Source organism: Rhinopithecus bieti, unplaced genomic scaffold (genome assembly GCF_001698545.2).
Source record: "Rhinopithecus bieti isolate Rb0 unplaced genomic scaffold, ASM169854v2 scaffold_10347, whole genome shotgun sequence".
Classification (NCBI taxonomy): Eukaryota; Metazoa; Chordata; class Mammalia; order Primates; family Cercopithecidae; genus Rhinopithecus; species Rhinopithecus bieti.
Window position 1 is genome coordinate 3,560,692 of NW_016806836.1, and position 23,648 is coordinate 3,584,339.

The following is a 23,648-nucleotide window of genomic DNA, read 5'->3' on the forward strand; positions in this document are numbered from 1 at the left end:
CTCTCTGTGCCCCAATTTCCTCACCTATGAGATGGCAGTGATAATAGAACCTTAGTACCTACCTCATAGAGTTGTTGGAGGAGCTGAATTAATATTTGTAAGGTGATTTAAAGTTTCAGACACATGTGTGCACTACACATTTTGTTAAATAAAATGAAATCAAGCCAGTCCGCAGCTATATCCCAGGTGGGCCAGCAGCCCCCTGGCTGCCCTGCCTGGTGCCCACTACTGCCCACTATCCACGCCCATCCTCACCTGGTCGTCCAGGGGGAGCTCGCAGAAAGCCGGGATGTACTTGGCCCACTCGACGAGAACCAGCAGCTGCTCCTTCATGGACTCACATACGTCTGCGATGCTGGCGATCTTCTTCGCCCGAATGTCGCCATTGATCCCGGAGACGGGGGAGGTGATCTTCAAGAGACACAGGGAAGAAAATGCTGGAGATGTCCGGGCCCTCCTGCACTCTCTGTCCCCTGCACAGAGCCCCCTCCCTGGAATCAGATGTGATGAGGGGCTGCATAATGGGTGCCTTCCAGCTCTAAAGGAAGCTCAGGGTAAAAACGGAGGGAGGGAGGAAGCAGGGATGAGGGAGAAGGGCTCCCTCTCAGCCTTCACCTGTTACCTGCCCCCTGCCTCCTCCTCTATCAGCTTTAGAGTGCCAAGGAGTCTCTCAGCCTTAGAGGAGAAGCAGGGAAAAAATTCATCATCCTTATGTGACAGTGAGGCAACCATGGCTCATAGAGGTACTGTGACTTGCCCAAGGTCACTCAGCAAGGGATGGGCTGGGCCCCACGTTGCCACCTCTGTCCACTGAGCCACTGCTCTGTTCTCTCAGGGCTGAGCTGATTGCAGGCCCTCAGTGAAGGCGAAGACTCTGCTTGGCCTGTGGGATGTAGGCAGTAGGATGAATTAGAGCATGTCCCAGGGCACCAGGTTCGAGTTCTGCCCTTGCTGCTAACTGGGCCATGTGACACCAGACTCAGTATCCCTCTGTCATATCTGAGGCCCCTCCCATCAGCTGCTCCAGGGCCTGGCTGGGGAGAATGGAGGTGGAGGAGGTGAGCTCCTCTGTAGTGTGGGGGACCCCTGGGTGAGTGGCAGGGTCACCCCGGTACCTGTCGGGACAGGACCTCTGCCTGCAGGAGCGCATTGATGGAGGGCAGGCTGCTGTCCTCATAGCTTGACCTTCGAGTGCTGATCCGGTCCCGCTCATTTTGGACGGCTGTGAGGAGGCAGAGAGAGGTGAGGAGGGAGAGCAGGGATGGAGTGAGGGGGTGGGAGTGTCTGTGACTGATGAGGGGTGGGAGCAGGAGGTGGGGGGCATCCAGAGAACAGGCCAACATCAGCATCTGGATTGAGGGGAGATGGCCTCTAACTCAGCTGGTGGAAGAACTTTCCACATATCAGAACTGCCCCCCACATAATGGAGAGGCTATAGGAGTGATCCACCCATCATTAGGGGCGAGCAAGACAGTGATGACTCAGCTATGGGCTTAAAATGGGTCTTGAGCATTGAGGAGGGGATTTGACTAGATTCAACATGTTCAGGCTCTGGTCTACAAAAGGGTCCCTTTCTTTCCAAATCAAAGTGAGTAAAGCAAGCAAAACAAATTACTCTGGGTGACACGGAGATGGCCTGGGGATTCCAGAACAAGGGGATCTGGGGGCTCCAACTGCCTTGATGGTTTTTTGCATCATCAGGAGCTGCATGTACTCCCGACTAACCTCAGCATCAGCAAGGCCAGGCGCTGTCTCCCTCCCTCCCACTGCTGTTCTGTTCCAGGCACTGAGGGATCTGGAGTCTCAGCCCACTGGGGCCCCAGGCTCCACTGCCCGCCCCCATCTGGGTCAGTCCTGGCCAGAGATAGAAGATGATCCTTCCACTGTCCTGACAGTGAATGGGATAGCCCTTAGAGTCCAAGAGGCCTCACTGTGGAATGAGGCTTGGCTGATTCGGAAAGGAGAGATGATGAAGCTCCACAAGACCTGGCTTCCTGTCTGGAACCTGCCACTCTGTGTGCTGGTGGCAATCGCAGCCTCTCTCTGGGGCTCAGTTTCCCTACCTGTAGGCATCTCCCTGCCAGCCAGCTCCCTGTACTTTCTCGTCTCAGGGACTGGCAGGTTGGTTCTTCCAGTCCATCAAGCCGGGGCGCCTTCCTTGGCTTCCCCTCACACCCCAGTGCTGTAATGATCCTGACAAACAGACGCGCTGCTCCCTCCCTGCTCCCGGGCCTGCTGTCTCTCCTGGATTAGATCAGCCTCCTCCTGGGCTCTGCTTCTTCCTTGTGCCTGCAGTCCATAGTCCTCTCACAGAGGGATCCGTTCAAGTCGTGTCCCCTACTGCTCAAAACCAGTGCCTTCCAACCTTACAAGTCCCTAAGGCTCTTCCTCTCCTCTCTGATCGCACCTTTTAGCAGCTTCCCACTACTCACTCTGTCCCTGAAAACCCACCTCCCCACCTGGATGCATCTGCACACTTGAGGGCTGCTGTGGTCACTACCTGGGGTTCCCTTTCCCGCACAGCACAGCAGCGTCTTCATTTCACTCCTGCCTCTGCACAAATGTCACCTTTCAGACACCCTCTCCAGCCACCCTGTCTAACACAGCATGTCCCCGACCCTGGCCCTGCCCTACCCCGCTTTATTTTTCTTCAGGGCACTTATTGTAGAATTATTTGTTACTTCCTTTACTATCTATCTCTCTCTGAGAAGGAAAGCTTCAGAAGGCCAAAACTCCAACCCTGCTGTCGCTGCTGTCATCCCAGCCACCAGAACAGAGCCTGGTACACAGTAACTGCTCAATAGATATTTGTGTAGTGAGAGAAAGAAGGCGCTGGAGGAGGCAAGCTCTAATTCTTTTCTTTTCCTCTTTTGTTTTGAGATGGAGTCTAATTCTGTTGCTCAGGCTGGAGTGCAGTGGCAAAATCATAGCTCACAGCAGCCTCAACCTGCTGGGCTCAAGTGATCCTCCTTCCTCAGCCTCCCGAATAGCTGGGATTACAGGCATGTGTCACCATGCCTGGCCTTTTTTTTTTTTTTTTTTTTTTTTTGAGAGATGGGGTCTCATTATGTTGCCTAGGCTGGTCTCAAACTCCTGGTTTTAAGTGATTCACTCAACCTCACAAAATGCTGGGATTACAGGTGTGAGGCACCACGCCTGGTCATAAACTCTAATTCTTATAAGAACCCTATTTCTCCAGGGAACACTGACACCCTAGCTGTTCGACTTTCTCTTGATGTTGACACATTGTTAAAATCAGAGGATAAAAGTCAAATCCTCTGCATTGAGCCCGGGAGTCAGTGGATGGAACAGAAGTCCAGAAGCAAGCAACCTCCTCTCAGACCCACCACGTGGACAGGGCCAGCTCAGAGCACGGTTTCCCTGCCTGGGCGGTCCGCCCCACCTGCCCACACCCCTCCCACGGCAGCCTCCTGCCAGCGCCCACACCCACCCACCAGGGCGCCAAGTGGCCGGCGGGCCGAATGAAAGGGCTGCAGTCAGCAGCTGCGGCTAGGGCTCCTCAAGGTTAGGCGGGCGTTATCAGTGCCCGGCGCGAGCTCAGTCACGGAATGATGTTTTCCAAATGTTTGCTCAGTATTAGCAGGGTCGGGGACCTAATGTAACTTCTATTGAATATTAACCGACCTGGGCAGAGGCGGAGAGGTGATGAGCCTGTCTTCCCAGAGAACTCCTGGGTAGGGGGCTGAGGGGAGCAGGGCCGTGGCTTCCGAGGAAGGTCCCATCAGATGGCCCCCGGGCCATCACCAACGCTCACCTCCTGCAACCCTGGGTCCACTTTCTGGGCTGGGTTTTTGATGTCAGGAGCTGGATATCTGTCCTGGGCCTGACAGCAGAGGCCCAGGCAGGTATCTGTCTCCCTGGCTTTGGGTTACAGCAAAGAATTCTTGGCCCGCTGTTGGCCCATTGACCCCCAGGGTTCTCCCTGGATTCTTTGTCCCTCCAGGGAGCCCATTCCGGCCACGGTGGACTATCCTCTGGCAGAGACTTACAGGCCCATGAGACCTGAAGCCCCTCTCTGTGGTGGAGAAAAAGTTTCAGCCGTCTAGATCAAGAAATGTGTCTCCCAAACTGATCACTGCAAGTTTTACTCCAGGGAGCTTGGCGTCTGCTCAGCTCTGGGGAGCCTGAGTTCTAGACCTGACTCCAGCCCTGACCCATCACATCACCTCTCTAGCCTCAGTGTTCTCTTCTGTAAAGTGGGGAGTGGGTAGGTTTGATGACCTCTTACAGACTCAGCTGGTCTCGAAATCCTACCTTCCCAGTTCACACTTTCTGGTTCTCAGGAACTATTTTGGATTTCAGTCCTCAAATTCTCCTAAAGTCATCAAGAAAAAGAATGAAAACTTGTCCCAACTCTCTGGGCCAGTGAGACTTCCACCAAGACTTTCTTTGGGCTTTGGGAGCTTCCCGGCAGGCTGAGGAGGGTTGGTGGGGCCTAGAAGACTTAGGCACAGCTAGGAATACCCTCATTTCCTACAGCTTGACCACAGTGACAACTGAACACTTTGTCACTCTGGCCCGTTCTCAAAACAACCAAGTGACTGCATGTGTCATGAACTTCCAGGCAACCCAGGCATGTAAACAAGCATCAGCATCGACTAACCCATGCTCACTTGCCATCAGCCAACTCTCCTATCCTCCGGGCAGCATGTCCGTTTCCCTGGGCCAGGAAGCAAGCAGCCATTTTCAAGGCTGAGCTAAGGCTGAATGGTCTGGGGCTCTCATCCCCCTTCCAAGAGCCTAGTAAGGGGTTTGCTGGCTTTGCAGCAGCTCAAGAGAGGGCCAGGGGTTGGGCGCGGTGGCTCATGGCTGTAATCCCAGCACTTTGAGAGGCCGAGGCACATCACCTGAGGTCAGGGGTTTGAGAGCAGCCTGGCCAATATGGTGAAACCCCATCTCTACTCAAAATACAAAATTAGCCAGGTGTGGTGGCGCACGCCTGTAATCCCAGCTACTTGGGAGGCTGAGGCAGCAGAATCACTTGAACCTGGGAGGTGGAGGTTGCCGTGAGCCGAGATCGTGCCATTGTACTCCAACCTGGGCAACAAGAGCAAAATTCCATCTCAAAAAAAAAAAAAAAAAAAAAAAAGAGGGGACCAGGGAACAAACACACCCATCCTAGTGGGCAGTGTGACTTGTGCAGGTAGGTCAGGGAGTGAGGAGCGAGACTCATAGGGCTGAAGCGTTCATTATCCAATGTCCTCATTTTATAGATGGGAAAACTAGAGGCCAGAAGGGACAGAAACGTCCCTAAATTACACAAGTGAAAATGACTCTGGATGTCTAATAAGAGACATTTATGGCCGGGCACGGTGGCTCAAGCCTGTAATCCCAGCACTTTGGGAGGCCAAGAAGGGTGGATCACGAGGTCAGGAGATCGAGACCATCCTGGCTAACACGGTGAAACCCCGTCTCTACTAAAAATACAAAAACTAGCCGGGCGAGGTGGCGGGCGCCTGTAGTCCCAGCTACTCGGGAGGCTGAGGCAGGAGAATGGCGTAAACCTGGGAGGCAGAGCTTGCAGTGAGCTGAGATCCGGCCACTGCACTNAGGAGCGAGACTCATAGGGCTGAAGCGTTCATTATCCAATGTCCTCATTTTATAGATGGGAAAACTAGAGGCCAGAAGGGACAGAAACGTCCCTAAATTACACAAGTGAAAATGACTCTGGATGTCTAATAAGAGACATTTATGGCCGGGCACGGTGGCTCAAGCCTGTAATCCCAGCACTTTGGGAGGCCAAGAAGGGTGGATCACGAGGTCAGGAGATCGAGACCATCCTGGCTAACACGGTGAAACCCCGTCTCTACTAAAATACAAAACTAGCCGGGCGAGGTGGCGGGCGCCTGTAGTCCCAGCTACTCGGGAGGCTGAGGCAGGAGAATGGCGTAAACCTGGGAGGCAGAGCTTGCAGTGAGCTGAGATCCGGCCACTGCACTCCAGTCCGGGCGACAGAGCGAGACTCCGCCTCAAAAAAAAAAAAAAAAAAAGAGACATTTATAACAACTGACCACACGCAGGACCAGGCCACACGCAGTGGAAGTGGGTAGCCATCCACTCAGGAGGGCTGCCAACCCCTCTCCCTTCTGCCTGTCACAGACCTGAGCTTTCACTGTGACAGAGACGTTCTCTCAAATGCAGTGCCCTCTGGATGACACCTAGGAACAATCGTAGTGCCTAAAATCTTAGGCTTTTGGGATAATGGAATCACTGACTAATACAACCACGGAAATGTTGGAACCTCAGTCTGTACTCCTCAATCTTTTTCTTGCCTCCAGCTGTTCACACGCACATCAGGTTCCCATTCACAACCTTTCTCGGTCCACAGAATGGAAGCTGAAGTGGATGAGACAGGCTCAACCCCATTGAAAACTGGGTTTGGGAGATGAGGGAGTGTCTGCAGCTTGAAAAAGCCCCTCTTGCCCTTAGAGAACGACTGAGGTCTAGATGTTACAATTGCAGTGTTTACAGCAGGCCTTGGGGACCACCCACTCCTGCATCAGGGTCAGCAAGCCCAGATTTTCCAAGACAGCTCGTGAGTTCAAACTAAGGCCCCATAAGGATGAGACATAGAAGATATTTCCAAGGGAGGGGCAGAGAAAACAGGGGGCCAGGAGCAGATATAGGGGAAATAGCGTCTACCAAAGCCTCCCCTCCCCTCCTTCTCAGTGGGCCCTGGAGCAAGCTGGGTCCTACATTCCTGCTTCTGGGGTGTGCTCGGGTGGTGGGGGTGAGGGGTGTTTCTACAGAACTAGCAGGACTAGACCAAGGTTTGGCTGGTGTGGCCCAACTGTGGACTAGAAGGGAAGGTCTGGGACTAGTTGCAGAGCTGGGAAAGGTTGACTTTAGAGGAGCAGGGAATGAAGAGATTCGAAAATGAACTCAAGTTACTTTTTTATTTTTTGAGAGAGAGTCTCACTGTCTTGCCCAGTCTGGAGTGCAGTGGCATGATCTCGGCTCACCGCAACCGCCGCCTCCTGGGTTCAAGTGATTCTCCTGCCTCAGACTCCCGAATAGCTGGGACCACAGGCATGCGCCACCAAGCCCAGCTAATTTTTTTGTATTTTTAGTAGAGACGGAGTTTTACCATGGTGGTCTCAAACTCCTGACCTCAAATGATTTGCCTGCCTTGGCCTCCCAAAGTGCTGGGATTACAGGCATGAGCCACTGCGCCTGGCCTCAAGTTACTTTAAAGCAGTTAAAAGATTTTTGCTTCCCTTGCTTGGGCTGAAAACAATTTTAAATCTCCTTGGGATCTGGAGGGCATAAAATAATAGACAGTGCTGAAGTGTGGTCCAAATAACAGAAGCTCTGGGACCTCAGGTCTTCCAAGGAGCAGTTGTGAGGCCCTAGGCAAGTTGCTTAACCATTGTGGGCCTCAGTTCCTGCATCCACAAAAAGGGGGGAATTGTAATAGGTTCAATGGGCTGGTCTCCTTTCCTTTTCATGACATTTTCCCACACAGGGTTGTCATGAAAATGAAATGAACCCAGCTCATTGAAATGTGGAAAAAGCCCAGCCCAGTGACTGATACCTGCTGGTAGCAGGAGGCCTGGCAAGACCTTAATAAATATTGTGCTCTGGTCTTCTCCTCCTCCTTCGTCCAGGATGGGACTGGGGTCTTGTTCCCATTTTCTAGAATGTGAAGACTTTGGAGATCACCTGACACCCACGAATGAATACTAAGGGAATTGGGGCATTTGTCCCTGGGACAGGAAGCTCAGGCATCGGGCACCCCGGCTGTCCCCTTTGTCAAGTTGGGGTAGTGAGTACTCAGATGTGTGCAATGTCATTCTCTATGCTTGTCCTAATGTTCAAAATATTATATTAAAACACACACACACACACACACACACACACACACACACACACACACACACAATGTGGCTGCTTTGTGGTGGCACAGACAGGCAGGCAGGGGTGGTGGTTGCTGGGAGCCTGAGGAGCCAAGAGTAGGAGCTTATCTCTCTGAATCTTTCTCAAGACCAAGCCCAGCCGCTCCCTATGGTCAGATTTCCCGGCCCTCCCTCTTCTCAGCCATTAGCCAGTCACCCTGGGGCCTGCCACTGAGTCATAAAGTGTGGCTACAGTTGTAAATGACTGTCGGGGAGATGTGGGTGCAGGTGGGGCAGTGGTGGGGGGGCGGGGAGGGCCGAGGCTCACCTTCCTTCTTCATGCCAGCCCGGAAGCATTTCTTGAGCCTGCAGTAGCGGCACTGGTTCCTCTTGTCTTTGTCCACCACGCACTGCCGGCTAAATCTGGGGAGGGCTTTGGATGGTTGGATGGAGAAGACACAACTTCCTCCTCTAAGGACAGAACTAGGGCCCTGGCTACCCAGTTGACCCCCAGCCTCAGTGCTCTCATCTCTTCATCCCAGGAGTTCTCTCTTGAGCCCACCAGGAGCTGGAGAGGTGCTATGAACTCTCTAAGAGCCCAGTCCTGTCCTGCTAAACATGGGGAAACTGAGGCTCAGAGAAGCAACGTGTGGTCATGGGTCGCTCTGCTGGTTGGTGTTAGAGCTGAGTTGGGAACCTCGACCTCTTGAGTACCAGAGCCCTGCTATTTCCACCACATCCTATAAAAGCCCAGAACCCAGAGCAGCCTCCTGGTTATGGCTCAGAGGTAATACTTGGTTCACATAAGCCTCTCTCTGGAGGGGGATAGGAAGTAGAGGCAGTGCCACACAGTGGTGATGGGTGGGGTCCTGAATATTAACCCTGGCTCTGCCATTGATTCAAGCTGGTTGACCTTGGGCAAATGCCTAGCGCTCCACGTCACAGCTTCCTCCTCTATAAAACGGGAATAACAACAGTAACCATCTCACAGGGTGTTGACAGGTGAAATGAAGTCATGCACTGATGGGCACAGTCTCTGTACATGACAAGTGCTCATGGTTGACAGCTGCTATGATTTTATTATTGTCATTACCCAGAACAGGAGATGCTTTCGAAAGAGGGCTCTCCAAGGCCTTGAGAAGACTTTGGGTTTGGTGGAAGCCCTTGGGGTAGGTGGAATGGCCTGGGGTCGGTGGAGTGGCCTGGGGTCAATCTCTTATTTGTCCCCGAAAAAACACCGGAGTGGAAGATGGGCTCATCTACTGAGACTTCAGAAGAGGCCTCATGGAATGGGAAAAAGAACAATGGGCTCAAGGGGATGATTTAATACACACAAAGACTTAGTATGGTGCCTGGCATATGATAAGAGCTCAATAAATGGCAGCCAGTAGCTTGATGAGCAGTAAATGTGGTTCCTAGAATAGATGCTCTTCTTGGATTCACAAAGCCTACAAAACCAGAAGAGCCGTGAAGGCCCTGAAGGGCAGCTGTCTCTGGGACCCACCCACTCAGGGAGAAGACAGACCTTGGGGCCATGAGCCCAAGTGTGCCCATTTCCCAGCTGGAGAAACTGAGGCTCCTCACCTGCAGGAGTACATGTGGTTCTTCCGCACACTCCTCCGGAAGAAGCCCTTGCAGCCGTCACAGCTCGAGGCACCGTAGTGTTTGCCCGTGGCCCGGTCCCCGCAGATGGCACACAGGGCGCTGACACCCAGGCTGTTGGGCACGTTGAGGTTGGTGCCTTCTGATGGGGATGTGTCTGCACCAGGAGAGAAGGGAGTGAGGCTTCAGGAAGAACAGAAAGTCAGACATCTAAGGGAGCCTTGCGGGGATCTCTCTAGGGCTTCGGCCTCAGCCAGATCTGGGGGCTGTTCCCACTCCATCACTTCCCCGCTCAGTGACCTCCCGACTTCGTGGAGCTTCAGTTTCACATCTGTAAATTGGGGCTGGTTGTGACTTCACAGAGTTGTGTCTGAGGGTCTGCATCTCCCTGTGATGGAGGCCATGAGCCCCAGCTTTCTCTAGGAAGGCATGAAAACCTGGCCACCTTCTGGGGTGGGAGCCTGTCTCCTAACTGGGAAGAGGGCTGCAGAAGGGAGAAACATTCCCCTGCAATATCTCCTGAGAACCAGGTCCTGTCCCTCAGTTCTCACCAAGGGACCAGGGCTGGGTGGATCTCAGCTTGCGTGCCCAGGGACGCCGCAAATTCTCTGAAGAACAGGAAAGACTTGGGCCGAGAACAGTCCCACTCATGTGGCCTCCTAGGAGGGTCTGGACACGTCTCCCATCCCTCCTGTCCCACAGGCAAAAGCTATGCATCTCCACAAATGTGAGGAGGGCCATAGAGGCAGGTGGAAAGAGGATCTCGGGCTGGGTGCCAGGAGTCCTGGGCATTAGTGCTGATGCTGCCACTAACTCGCCTGTAAACTTGGGCAACTTCCTTTTCCTTGCTTCAATTTCTTCTGGGCCTCAGTTTCTCTAACCATAAAAGGGAGCAGTTTGACTGGTCTGTTTCCAAATTTAAAAAAATATCAGCAGCTGAACTTCCCCCGCCTTTTTTTTTTTTTTGGTCAGCAAATATTTCAGCAAAGATAGACCCCTTTGGAGAAGATGACAAGTGCAATGGATCAGCCCCCGGAAAAATGCAAGCGTGTGTGCCACACAGTCCACACATATCCACACACGCCACACACAAGCACACACACACGCACCACACAGTCCACACACGCCACACACAAGCACAACACACGCACCACACAGTCCTCACACGCACACACGCCACACACAAGCACACACACGCACCACACAGTCCACACACGCCACACACAAGCACACACACACGCACCACAGTCCACACACGCATGCCACACACAAGCACACACACGTTCACCACACAGTCCACACACACACACCACACGCAAGCACATACACGCACCACACAGTCCACACACGCCACACACAAGCACCACACAGTCCACACACATGCACACACGCCACACACAAGCACACACATACACACCACACAGTCCACACATGCCACACACAAGCACGCACACACGCACCACACAGTCCACACACATGCACACATGCCACACACAAGCATGCACACACGCACCACACAGTCCACACACACGCACACATGCCACACACAAGCACACACACACGCACTACACAGTCCACACATGCACACACCACACGCCACACGTCACAAGCACACACACATGCACTACACAGTCCACATACACACCCACACATGTGCACCACACAGTCACACACACACACGCTACACACAAGCAGACACACATCACACAGTCCACACAAACGCACACACGCCACACATAAGCACACACACAGGCACCAGACACGCGCGCACACACACCACAGTCCACCCACACCACACAGTCCACACACGAACACACACATGCACCACACAGTCCACACGTACACACACCACACATAAGCACACATACGCACTACACAGTCCACACACACGCACACACACCACACACGAGCATACACACACGCACTACACAGTCCACACACACATGCACCACACAGTCCACACACACACACATGCCATGCACAAGCACATACACGGTCCACACACGCACACACACCACACAGACACGCACATACATGCGCCCACACACACCACAGTCCACACACACCACATAGTCCACACACACATGCACACACACACAGACCACACAGTCCACACACACCAAACATAAGCACACACACGCACCACACAGCCCACACACATTCACACACACACACCACAGTCACACACACATGCACACACACACCAAACAATTGACATACACCACACAGTCCACACACAAACACATACACATGCACCACACAGTCCACACACACACGCACACACCACACAGTCCCCACACGCACAGACATGCACAACAGTCCACACAGGCACACACACACACCACAGCCACACACACGCACGCACACACACGCACATACATACAGTCCACACATGAACATACACACACACAGTCTACACATACGCGCACACACAATTCACACACACATACACACATATCACACACATATATACACTCGTGTGCACACATACACTCCACACACATGAACATTCACACACAGTTCACACATATGCACACACAGTCCACACACACACGTGCACACACACATACACACAGTCCACACATGCACAGATGTGCACACACATATGCACACACAGTCCACATATATAACACATGCATGCACACACATACACAGTCCATACACATGCACACACACGGACACATACACACATCAGCACACACATACACAAACGTGTGCACACACACAGTCCACACATATACATACACATACACACAGTTCACACACACATACACACATGCACTAACTTACACAGACACATACAAACATGCACACACACACACACACACACACGTGCATTCATAGAAATCCTGAATCCGACCTTGGATTCCTCAGAGGCATCCAGTTAGGCCCAGAGAGGGCCATGTGCTGTAGGTAACAGCACAGCCTCTGAAGTCCTTCTGCCCAGGGTTCAGTCCCAGCTTGCCCACTTTTTAGCCACGTGACGTTGGCTGTGTTCGTTTACTTCTCTATGCTTTTGTTTCCTCATTTGTGAAATGGGGAATGTGATATTCCCCTAGGTTTGTTATGGGGACCCGGTGAATACTCATTTGTGTATGTGAAGTGCTTGGCACACAGTAAGCACTGTATCAGTGCTCGTGAAACAAAAACTTTTCTGCATAGGAAAACTCTCGGAGCAGAGGACTTTCAGGCTCTGTCACAAGCAGACACTGCCGCATCTCATTTCTGCCATCACAGACTCCCAGGTGTCCCCAGGACTTGGTGAATTATTCCTGGAGATGGGGATAATTGTTAAGCCACATGGGTGCCCTTTCTCCCTCGGCCTCTCCTCCCTCGACCCCCAGGGAGACTGACCCTACAGCTCCTGGTCATTCAGTAGGAGGCTGGGGAAGTAGCTCCCAGCTCTGGGGCAGGATGGGCTGGGGCTGTCAGCTCTATCATCTCCCCTCTGAGGTCAGCCGAGCACCTCCATTCTGCAGGTGAGGACGCAGAGGCTTAGAGAGGACAAGTGGCTTCCTGATGTCATCGCACTGCTTGCTGTGAAGCAGAGCCACAGGTTTATGGTCCAGGCTTGCTGGGCTACTCCGGCCAGTGCCGCACGTATTGAGGTGTCTGCTGGGGCCTCTAATGAACAAGGAGCCCCCTGGGGCTGCCGCTGCATTGAGGTGGGGAGTGGACGGGGAAGAAGAAATATCCTTGGAGGCTTTGAGCCACCAGCCCAGGATGTACTCAAAACACTTCAGAGGACAACTTCACATAACCCCAATTCAGACCACTTCAAACTTCAGTGAGGAACGTGGGAACCCTGCTTACAGATGCTCAGAGCCCTTGACATGACCCATGTTGAGGCCAGGCCCTTTACCAGGGCTAAACACCCAGGCACCTTGTTTTATTTATCCTCTGGCCAGTGCTGGGAGGCAGACACTATTATTTATTCCCATTTTATAGATGAGGAAACTGAGGCTCAGAGAGGAAACTGCCTTGCCACGTTCACACAGGTTGAAAGGATCTATGCCGGATTTGCGCCCAGATCTTTCTGGTTCCAGAGCTGGAGGTGGTCTTGTCTTTGGGACATCCAGTTCAGGGGCTTGGCCTCTGCCTCAGGAGCACACAGTTCCTGGGCTTTGAAAAAGTGATGGGGTCGGGGAGCAGCCCGGGGCAGGGCAGCGGTCCTCGTGGGGCCACGCGACACTCCACCTAGTACAGCTTCAACTTGTTTGCTCTCTCTGGTGTGTTTTCGCCTTGCGCTCCTTGCATGGCCCTCAGGCCTAAAAGCCCGCCAGCCAGCAGGCCTGGGGGAGTGAAGCCTGTTTTGTAGAAGATACAGAAGCCAGGAGAGGGGAGGTGACATGCCCAAGGTCACACAGTGACTGGATAGCAGGGGCAGGTGAGCACCTGCTGAGCTGACAACAGGCAGTGCCCAGCGACTGCCTCCTCACTCTAGCTGAGCTGACCACAAGCTTCCGGGCCTCAGCTGGAGCTGCAGCCTGATACTGGCTGTGTGGCTCCAAGACACAGAAGGAAGTGGGGTGGCAGGCTGACCTCAGCCAGCTGCCTGCCCCCTCTCCTCTGAGGCTGGCCTGGGACCGATGGGGCCCTTCCCTCCAGGAGGGGTTTCCAGGCCTCCTCTTTTCCCCTACATCCCTGGGGAGGAGAACTGCCCGCCCCTCCAGATATGCTCCAGTGATGTCGGAGGGGATGCCTAAATCTGGAGAGACACGCCGGCAACAAAATCTGCTCAGAGACAAACGGACATGTTGCTGATGTGAATCTCACTTGGTGAATGGCAACAACAGAGTCCTGCACTTGGNACATGCACACACACACACACACACACACGTGCATTCATAGAAATCCTGAATCCGACCTTGGATTCCTCAGAGGCATCCAGTTAGGCCCAGAGAGGGCCATGTGCTGTAGGTAACAGCACAGCCTCTGAAGTCCTTCTGCCCAGGGTTCAGTCCCAGCTTGCCCACTTTTAGCCACGTGACGTTGGCTGTGTTCGTTTACTTCTCTATGCTTTTGTTTCCTCATTTGTGAAATGGGGAATGTGATATTCCCCTAGGTTTGTTATGGGGACCCGGTGAATACTCATTTGTGTATGTGAAGTGCTTGGCACACAGTAAGCACTGTATCAGTGCTCGTGAAACAAAACTTTTCTGCATAGGAAAACTCTCGGAGCAGAGGACTTTCAGGCTCTGTCACAAGCAGACACTGCCGCATCTCATTTCTGCCATCACAGACTCCCAGGTGTCCCCAGGACTTGGTGAATTATTCCTGGAGATGGGGATAATTGTTAAGCCACATGGGTGCCCTTTCTCCCTCGGCCTCTCCTCCCTCGACCCCAGGGAGACTGACCCTACAGCTCCTGGTCATTCAGTAGGAGGCTGGGGAAGTAGCTCCCAGCTCTGGGGCAGGATGGGCTGGGGCTGTCAGCTCTATCATCTCCCCTCTGAGGTCAGCCGAGCACCTCCATTCTGCAGGTGAGGACGCAGAGGCTTAGAGAGGACAAGTGGCTTCCTGATGTCATCGCACTGCTTGCTGTGAAGCAGAGCCACAGGTTTATGGTCCAGGCTTGCTGGGCTACTCCGGCCAGTGCCGCACGTATTGAGGTGTCTGCTGGGGCCTCTAATGAACAAGGAGCCCCTGGGGCTGCCGCTGCATTGAGGTGGGGAGTGGACGGGGAAGAAGAAATATCCTTGGAGGCTTTGAGCCACCAGCCCAGGATGTACTCAAAACACTTCAGAGGACAACTTCACATAACCCCAATTCAGACCACTTCAAACTTCAGTGAGGAACGTGGGAACCCTGCTTACAGATGCTCAGAGCCCTTGACATGACCCATGTTGAGGCCAGGCCCTTTACCAGGGCTAAACACCCAGGCACCTTGTTTTATTTATCCTCTGGCCAGTGCTGGGAGGCAGACACTATTATTTATTCCCATTTTATAGATGAGGAAACTGAGGCTCAGAGAGGAAACTGCCTTGCCACGTTCACACAGGTTGAAAGGATCTATGCCGGATTTGCGCCCAGATCTTTCTGGTTCCAGAGCTGGAGGTGGTCTTGTCTTTGGGACATCCAGTTCAGGGGCTTGGCCTCTGCCTCAGGAGCACACAGTTCCTGGGCTTTGAAAAGTGATGGGGTCGGGGAGCAGCCCGGGGCAGGGCAGCGGTCCTCGTGGGGCCACGCGACACTCCACCTAGTACAGCTTCAACTTGTTTGCTCTCTCTGGTGTGTTTTCGCCTTGCGCTCCTTGCATGGCCCTCAGGCCTAAAAGCCCGCCAGCCAGCAGGCCTGGGGAGTGAAGCCTGTTTTGTAGAAGATACAGAAGCCAGGAGAGGGGAGGTGACATGCCCAAGGTCACACAGTGACTGGATAGCAGGGGCAGGTGAGCACCTGCTGAGCTGACAACAGGCAGTGCCCAGCGACTGCCTCCTCACTCTAGCTGAGCTGACCACAAGCTTCCGGGCCTCAGCTGGAGCTGCAGCCTGATACTGGCTGTGTGGCTCCAAGACACAGAAGGAAGTGGGGTGGCAGGCTGACCTCAGCCAGCTGCCTGCCCCTCTCCTCTGAGGCTGGCCTGGGACCGATGGGGCCCTTCCCTCCAGGAGGGGTTTCCAGGCCTCCTCTTTTCCCCTACATCCCTGGGGAGGAGAACTGCCCGCCCCTCCAGATATGCTCCAGTGATGTCGGAGGGGATGCCTAAATCTGGAGAGACACGCCGGCAACAAAATCTGCTCAGAGACAAACGGACATGTTGCTGATGTGAATCTCACTTGGTGAATGGCAACAACAGAGTCCTGCACTTGGGTCTGTGCAATCGGGCACACCAGAGACCGCTGACCCCCGCCCGCAGTACAGGGGACTGCATAGACTGCGTATGTACACTAGCACACATATGGGCACACCAGAGACCGCTGACCCCCGCCTGCAGTACGGCAGGGACTGCGTATGTACACAGGCACACATATGGGCACACCAGAGACCGCTGACCCCCGCCCGCAGTACAGGGGACTGCATAGACTGCGTATGTACACAGGCACACATATGGGCACACCAGAGACCGCTGACCCCCGCCTGCAGTACGGGGGACTGCATATGTACACAGGCACACATATGGGCACACCAGAGACCGCTGATCCCTGCCTGCAGTACGGGGGACTGCATATGTACACAGGCACACATATGGGCACACCAGAGACCGCTGACCCCCGCCTGCAGTACGGGGGACTGCATATGTACACAGGTACACATATGGGCACACCACAGACTGCTGACCCCCGCCCGCAGTAAGGGGGACTGCGTGTGTACACAGCAGGTATAAATGTGGGCACACCAGAGACCGCTAACCCCCGCCGGCACTACAGGGGACTGCATATATACACAGCAGGTACAAATATGGGCACACGACAAAACGCCCACACAGGATAAAGATGCAGGAAGAACAGGGCACTCCAACAGGTCTACATGCACAAACACATGTGCTCTATGACCCGCACACACAGCACACATGTACCAACATCCACAGACACACACACACATAGTCACTTACATACACAAGCAAGATCAACACAGGCACCTCCTAGAGACACAAACACAGACCCACTCAATGAATACAAAGGAAAATAGACCCAGAACTCACACACAGAGACAAATGAACACACATATGCAAATATGTTCCTGAAAGCATCACCCCACCCATACAACCTACATGGAAACTCACCATCACACACGAACGCACACACCACACACACAGTGCTGAGTTGGCTTCTCAGTTAGCAAGACTTCCCTGAGAACTCCGTTTTCCCTAGGAAAGTCCCAAAGACACCAAGAAATGCAGTTATGTCTCCAACCACCATCTCCAGGGATACAATGTCCCTTGCTGTCTCTCTGAACCCAGGCCCAAGGGGTTCACCAAGGGGCCGTGCTGGGCTGAATTGCTGGAGCTGGGCACCAAGGGGGAGCTCACCATCATGTCACTGCGCCAAGTGCCAAGCAGAGCCGCTGTGAGGCAGTGAGGAATGGAAGGGTCTGGGAGGAATAGCCGGGATCGACTTTTGCTGGAAATTGGCCCTTGCAGGCCTCCCTTCACCCGGAATGCCTGTGATCACTGCACCTGGGGACATGGGCTTCACCTGGCAACACCTGTGCTGGCCTGTAGGACCAACCTACCATTTTCTATCAATCTCCTCCCACCCCAGAGTTGAGTGCCAAAGATCTGTTCCTGGACCCAGGCACATCTGCCCCCACTGACACACCTGCCCCCACCTACCGTTGCCCATCGTCAACACCTGCACATTCTCAAATTCCAGGGTGGTGTAGGCTGGGTCCAGTGCAGCACTGTAGTCGGCCATGTCCATGTCGACGAGGGTTTTGGAGAGTCGCATTCTCCCTGCCTCCACGCCGCGGCCACCTGCCCTGCCCTGGACACCCACCCGGAAGGCCCCCGCCCTCCACCCTCCCACTGCCTCCTCCCAGTGCCCTCTCTGCCTTCCTTTCAAACCGTCCTCTGGGAAGATCTGCTGGGAGTCTTGGCCTAGCCTCTGTGAAGGGGTGGAGGCTCTGCCGGGGAGGGGTGGGGGTTAATGGTTAATCGGTCCCCCGCCAGTGGATAGGCAGGGCGGGGCTGCAGGGATTTGGCTGTTTGTTGGTTTCTGGCTGACACCCGGGGTGCTAATTACAACTGTTGAGGCCCTAACTCACCGATGTTCAGTTATCAATTGTACAAGCCAGGCATCATGACTCACGGGCACTCATTTGACCCTTGACTCACCCATCCCTCCAAGCCATTGTCACCCCAAGCCAGGCATTCTAACTGATACTATCGGGCACTGACAGCCTACCTCCGAGATCCCCTAATTCAATAACTTCCCAAATCATTGACTTCTACCCTCAATGCTCTTGCAGAGATAGGGCTGCCCCATGGCCCATGATTTAGAAACCTAAATCCCAGGCCCCAGATGCCAATCTTCTGGATCCTTGTTCTGGGAGCTCCCTTCCAGTTCCCCTGCAGTTTCCCAGTTCCCCTGGGAGCAGAAGGTACTGGAAGTTTGGGAGGGCCAGACTCACCTCCAATTCCCTGCTCCTGCTCCCTATGATCCCACCCTGCCCCTCACCATCTCCCACAGCTCCCAGTGTTTCTGCCCAGGCCGACTCCATCTCGGATTTTCCCGTCACTTTCTCCTGTTTCCCCACCCCACCCCTCCCAGAGCAGGCAGATACCTGGATTTACATTCTGGCGCCTACCATCTACTAACTGGGACCTTGGGTAAATGATTCTCTCTGAGCCTCAGTTTCCTTCTCTGTAAAATGTACAATCAACCTCAAAGGGTGGTCTGAGAAGGAAATGAGATGGCATAAATCACACAACAAATGGGGCCTCACAGACCTCCATCCTCTTCCTCCTCCCTCTCCCTGTTTTGTATCCCCCTTTCCATCCCCGTTTCTCTCCACCTGTCTCCTACCTTCAGAGTGGGCTTTGTGGGGGTATCGCCAGTGCAGTCACAGGCAGCCCAACCCTTAGAAAGTCCTGGTGCCTGGTTCATCATGACTTAAAATTCATCATGACTTTTGAACAAGGGGTTGTGCATTTTTGTTTTGGACGGGGCCCTGAAAATTACACAGCTGGTCCTGGCTGTCTGAAGTTCATGGTGCGCTCTGTTCTTCTCACTCCCTCCAGCCCTCATTGCCTTCTGTGCAGACATTTTCAAGGGCTGCCGATCAATCTGGGGAAGTAAAGTCTTGATGTAGAAGGCAGAGAGTGAGGGCAGAGGAAGGAAAGCCTGAGACTTGGGAGGCCTGGGAGCCTGTCCTCTGCTGCTGACTGGAAGGGCAGGTTGGAGGGACTTGGTGACACCTGTGAGCAAGAGTGGGTGAATTAGTGGGAGCACCAATTAATGAGTGAGTGTGTGGGGGAATTAATGAGTGGGTGAATTAGGAGTGATTGAATTAGAGACAGGGTGAATTAATGAGTGAGTTGGCTGAATGCACGAACTGAGTGAGTGAATGAACGAATGAGAGGGTAAATTACTGAGTAAGTGAGCAAATGGGTGGGTGAATTAATGAGTGAATGGGTGGGTGAATTAATGAGTGAGTAAATGAGCAAATGGGTGAGAGAATTAATGAGTGGGTGAATTAACGAGTGAGAGAATGAGTGAATGTGTGGGTGAATTAATGAGTGAGCAAATCGGGAGTCAGGGCATGTGTTTGAGTGCTTTGAGGAGGCATCTCCATGTTCTTCCCACTGCTAGAAGCCCATTCTCTGCCCTGCTTAGCTTTATTCTCCCCATTTGATCTGACTTCTGAAGCTGAGATGACTGGAGAGTGCTATATCCTGCAGGGAAAGGGGAGAAGGAGCAACTATTGTGGAGGAAAAGAGAGGCTAGATTTGGTGTCAGGAGACCTGGCTTTAGGAACTGGCTCAGTCACTATTTCGATAACTTTATTTACATCGTCTCTTCTCAGGGCTTCAATTTCTCCCTCTGTCAAATGGAAAGATGATCCTGGCTCAGTTTTCTGTTGGCCAGGACAAGACTCTGAGGGAGGGAGCAAGAGGCAGCCCCCCACAACCCACACTTTGAGATTTGATAAGGGGCTGAAAGAGACCATATACCGGTGGGTTCCTCCCATGCCTACCCCAGGAATATCTGATCTGGCTCCACCGGCCTTGGGGGCAGTGCAGAGGTGGTCAGAAATGGAAGATCTGACTAAGGGGTAAACACAGAAGAGACGTGGAGGGCAGCTCCGGGGGGAGCCTCCAGGAGCCGAGCCCAGGCCTCTGCCACCTGCCTGGCACCTATGGCAGGCCGCAGGCACAGCTACTCCCCACACAACCCAGCAATACGTGGCCTCATCCACTCTGAGGCACACTTCCACATTACTTAAAGGGAAATGTGATCAATGGCATGTCAGAATTTCATTGGTAACAAAAATAACAATGCGTTTTTCTATAGGTGACATCTTAGATTCAATTAAATAAGGTCTACGATCAACCAGGATCAACCACACCATGCCACAGCCATGACCCGTTATATCCAAGAGCTACTAGGTGGACAGCCTGCAAATGAAGAGCTATTAGATACGCAAACCACGACATACCTGACTTACCAAATGCACAGTCTATATGACTGCCTAGGAGGCATGTTCTAGATTCTCATCCCACCACATTATAACCTGCCCCATAAGTAAATCTGTCCACTCATTACTGTAAATTGCATAATCTATTACATACATGATTCATTCCACCCTTAGCCAACGCCAAACAATATCTTCTAGATACACATTCCTCATATAAATGATGCACCACCTATAAGATCTGCTGGCTCTGTGACCTCAGGCAAGCTATTATTTCTTCTATTCTTGTTGTTCATTGTTACCACATAGTTTATTTAAACTAAGCTATGGCTCTCCTCCCACCGCCCAAGATGCCGAAACGAAAGAAGGCCAAGGGAAAGAAGGTGGCTCTGGCCCCTGCTGTCGTGAAAAAACAGGAGGCCAAGAAAGTGGTGAATCCTCTGTTTGAGAAAAGGCCTAAGAATTTTGGCACTGGACAGGACATCCAGCCCAAAAGAGACCTCACCTGCTTTGTGAAATGGCCCCGCTCTATCAGCAGAGAGCCATCCCCTATAAGTCGCTGAAAGCGCCTCCTGCAATTAACCAGCTCACCCAGGCCCTGGACCGCCAGACAGCTACTCAGCTGCTTAAGCTGGCCCCCAAGTACAGACCAGAGACAAAGCAAGAGAAGAAGCAGAGGCTCTCGGCCCAGGCCGAGGAGAAAGCTGCTGGCAAAGGGGACGTCTCCCCTAAGAGACCACCTGTCCTTCCAGCAGGAGTTAACACCGTCACCACATTGGTGGAGAACAAGAAAGCTCAGCTGGTGGTGATCGCACACAACACAGATCCCATCAAGCTGGTTGTCTTCTTGTCTGCCCTGTGTCGTAAAATGGGGGTCCCTTACTGCATTATCAAGGGGAAGGCAAGACTGGGACGTCTAGTCCACAGGAAGACCTGGACCACTGTCGCCATCACACAAGTGAACTTGGAAGCCAAAGTCGCTTTGGCTAAGCTGGTGGAAGCTATCAGGACCAATGACGACAGATACGATGAGATCCACCGTCACTGGGGCGGCAATGTCCTGGGTCCCAAGTCTGTGGCTCATATCACCAACCTCAAAAAGGCAAAGGCTAAAGAACTTGCCACTAACCTGGTTCAATGTGCACTGTTGAGTTTTCTGTACACGAAAATAATTAAAATACAAATTTTCCTTCAGCCAGCAAAAACAAACAAACAACAAGCTGTGATAATACAGCTGCCCAGAATCTTTGTGGATTACAGATGCAAAGTAGCCAGAGACGTGTTCCTTGCACCCATAGTTCAATAACAGACAGACAAGTCAGTTACATTTACTAAGTACAGAGAACTGAATACATATGACGTTGCACATCCATCTTTTTGCTTTGCATTTCCATTTTAAACATATGTATGTTACAACTTTACATTTTAAATATGACTCCATGTATTTTGTGACAATGGCTAAGAATGCTATGATCCCAGGCCCCTGAAATAAGCACACATTGGTCTGCAATGTAGAATGTTTTCACTGGGGTAGCAAACAAACACTTAACACATAACAGACAAAAAATCCTTAAAAATCAGATTAATACAATGTTCTTCATGTTAGATAAGCAGACAGAATGGGAAGTGGAAAGAGAGGACATTGGGGTGCTTTAAATGTACAGTATCTTGAGATCTTGAAAGTTTCAGGCCGGGCGTGGTGGTTCACACCTGTCATCCTAGCACCTTGGGAGTCTGAGGCAGGTGGATCGTCTGAAGTCAGGAGTTCAAGACTAGCTTATCCAACATGGAGAAACCCTGTCTCTACTAAAAATACAAAAATCAAAAATTAGCCAGGCATGGTGGCAAGCCCCTGTAGTCCAGGCTACTTGGGAGGTTGAGGCAGGAGAATCGCTTGAACCTGTGAGGTGGAAGCTGCAGTGAGCTGAGATTGTGCCACTGCACTGCTGCCTAGGTGATAGAGCAAGACTCTGTCTTAAAAAAAAAAAAAAAAAGAATGTTTCATTCAAGGGATGAAGAGACGTTGGTTCATGGGTACAAAAATACAGTGAGATAGAAGGAATGAGATCTAGTTCTTATAGCACAGTAGGGCGATTATAGTTAACAATCGTTTATTGTATGTTTCAAAATAGCTAGAAGATCTGAAATGTACCCAACACAAAGAAATGATAAATGTTTGAAGTGATGGATACCCTAAATACTTTGATCATGACACATTGTATGCATGTATCAAAATACATGTGCTCAGGCCAGGTGCGGTGGCTCATGCTTGTAATCCCAGCACTTTGGGAGGCCAAGGCGGGTGGATCACGAGGTCAGGAGATCGAGACCATCCTGCCTAACACGGTGAATCCCTGTCTCTACTAAAAATACAAAAAATTAGCTGGGTATGGTGGCGGGCGCCTGTAGTCCCAGTTACTCGGGAGGCTGCGGCAGTAGAATGGCGTGAACCCGGGAGGCGGAGCTTGCAGTGAGCCGAGATGATGCCACTGTACTCCAGCCTGGGCAACAGAGCGAGACTCCGTCTCAAAAACAAACAAACAAAAAACATGTGCTCCATACATATGTACAATTATTATGTATGAATTATAAAAAGAGTCATTCCCTTCCTCCAAGGGAATTTTTTTTTAACTAATGGCAAAAAAGAAAGCAACTTCATAACGCCCTCCAATGAGGAAGAACATTATCCTGACAATGCTTAGGTATGAGCACATAATAAATACAGGAAGTCACAGAGCAAATGTCACAGTATTGGTTTGGTTTTTTTTTCTCTGCTTATAAAAAAATATTCAGCTTCTTTCTGTGGACTGAGTGGGTGTTAGCCTGTGGGTGTTGGTCTCTGGTGCCTGTATACCAGTGACTATATTCCAAGCCCAGGACCAGCTGTCTGTACAAGGCAAGTTTTTATTTAGAACCTTGGTTACTCCTTCTGTAAAATGGGTCTAACTTGTAGTTTGTGGTGAAGATTAAATGAGAGAGTAGATAAGATTCTTAGCCCCTCCTTCCCCCTGATTTCTCTTTAGGGGAATAAACCACAGACCTTGTAGTCAGATAGATCTGGGTTAAAATCCAGGCAGTGCCAATGTACCAAACTCTGTGACCTCAACTTCTACCTTT

At 52.1% G+C, this 23,648-nt stretch overlaps 1 protein-coding gene and 1 pseudogene across 4 annotated transcripts in view; one reads left to right on the plus strand and one right to left on the minus strand.

Moving 5' to 3' along the window:
* HNF4A (hepatocyte nuclear factor 4 alpha) overlaps positions 1-17,956 on the minus strand; it is a 35,806-nt gene extending 17,850 nt beyond the window's left edge. For 3 of the 4 annotated variants that reach the window (XM_017878022.1, XM_017878021.1, XM_017878020.1), the window contains exons 1-5: positions 17,731-17,956; positions 9,441-9,615; positions 8,185-8,279; positions 1,116-1,222; positions 256-411 (exon numbers count right to left, since the gene is read on the minus strand). In XM_017878022.1, coding sequence (XP_017733511.1) covers positions 256-411; positions 1,116-1,222; positions 8,185-8,279; positions 9,441-9,615; positions 17,731-17,845 — 648 coding nt within the window. In that variant the 5' untranslated portion in view covers positions 17,846-17,956. Of the gene's footprint in view, positions 1-255; positions 412-1,115; positions 1,223-8,184; positions 8,280-9,440; positions 9,616-17,181; positions 17,253-17,730 lie in introns of those variants that run through there. The other variant, XM_017878023.1, reaches the window with a different exon arrangement.
* Positions 17,957-20,881: 2,925 nt separating this feature from the next.
* LOC108533406 (60S ribosomal protein L7a pseudogene) lies at positions 20,882-21,837 on the plus strand (annotated as a pseudogene).
* The last annotated feature ends 1,811 nt before the right edge of the window (positions 21,838-23,648 follow it).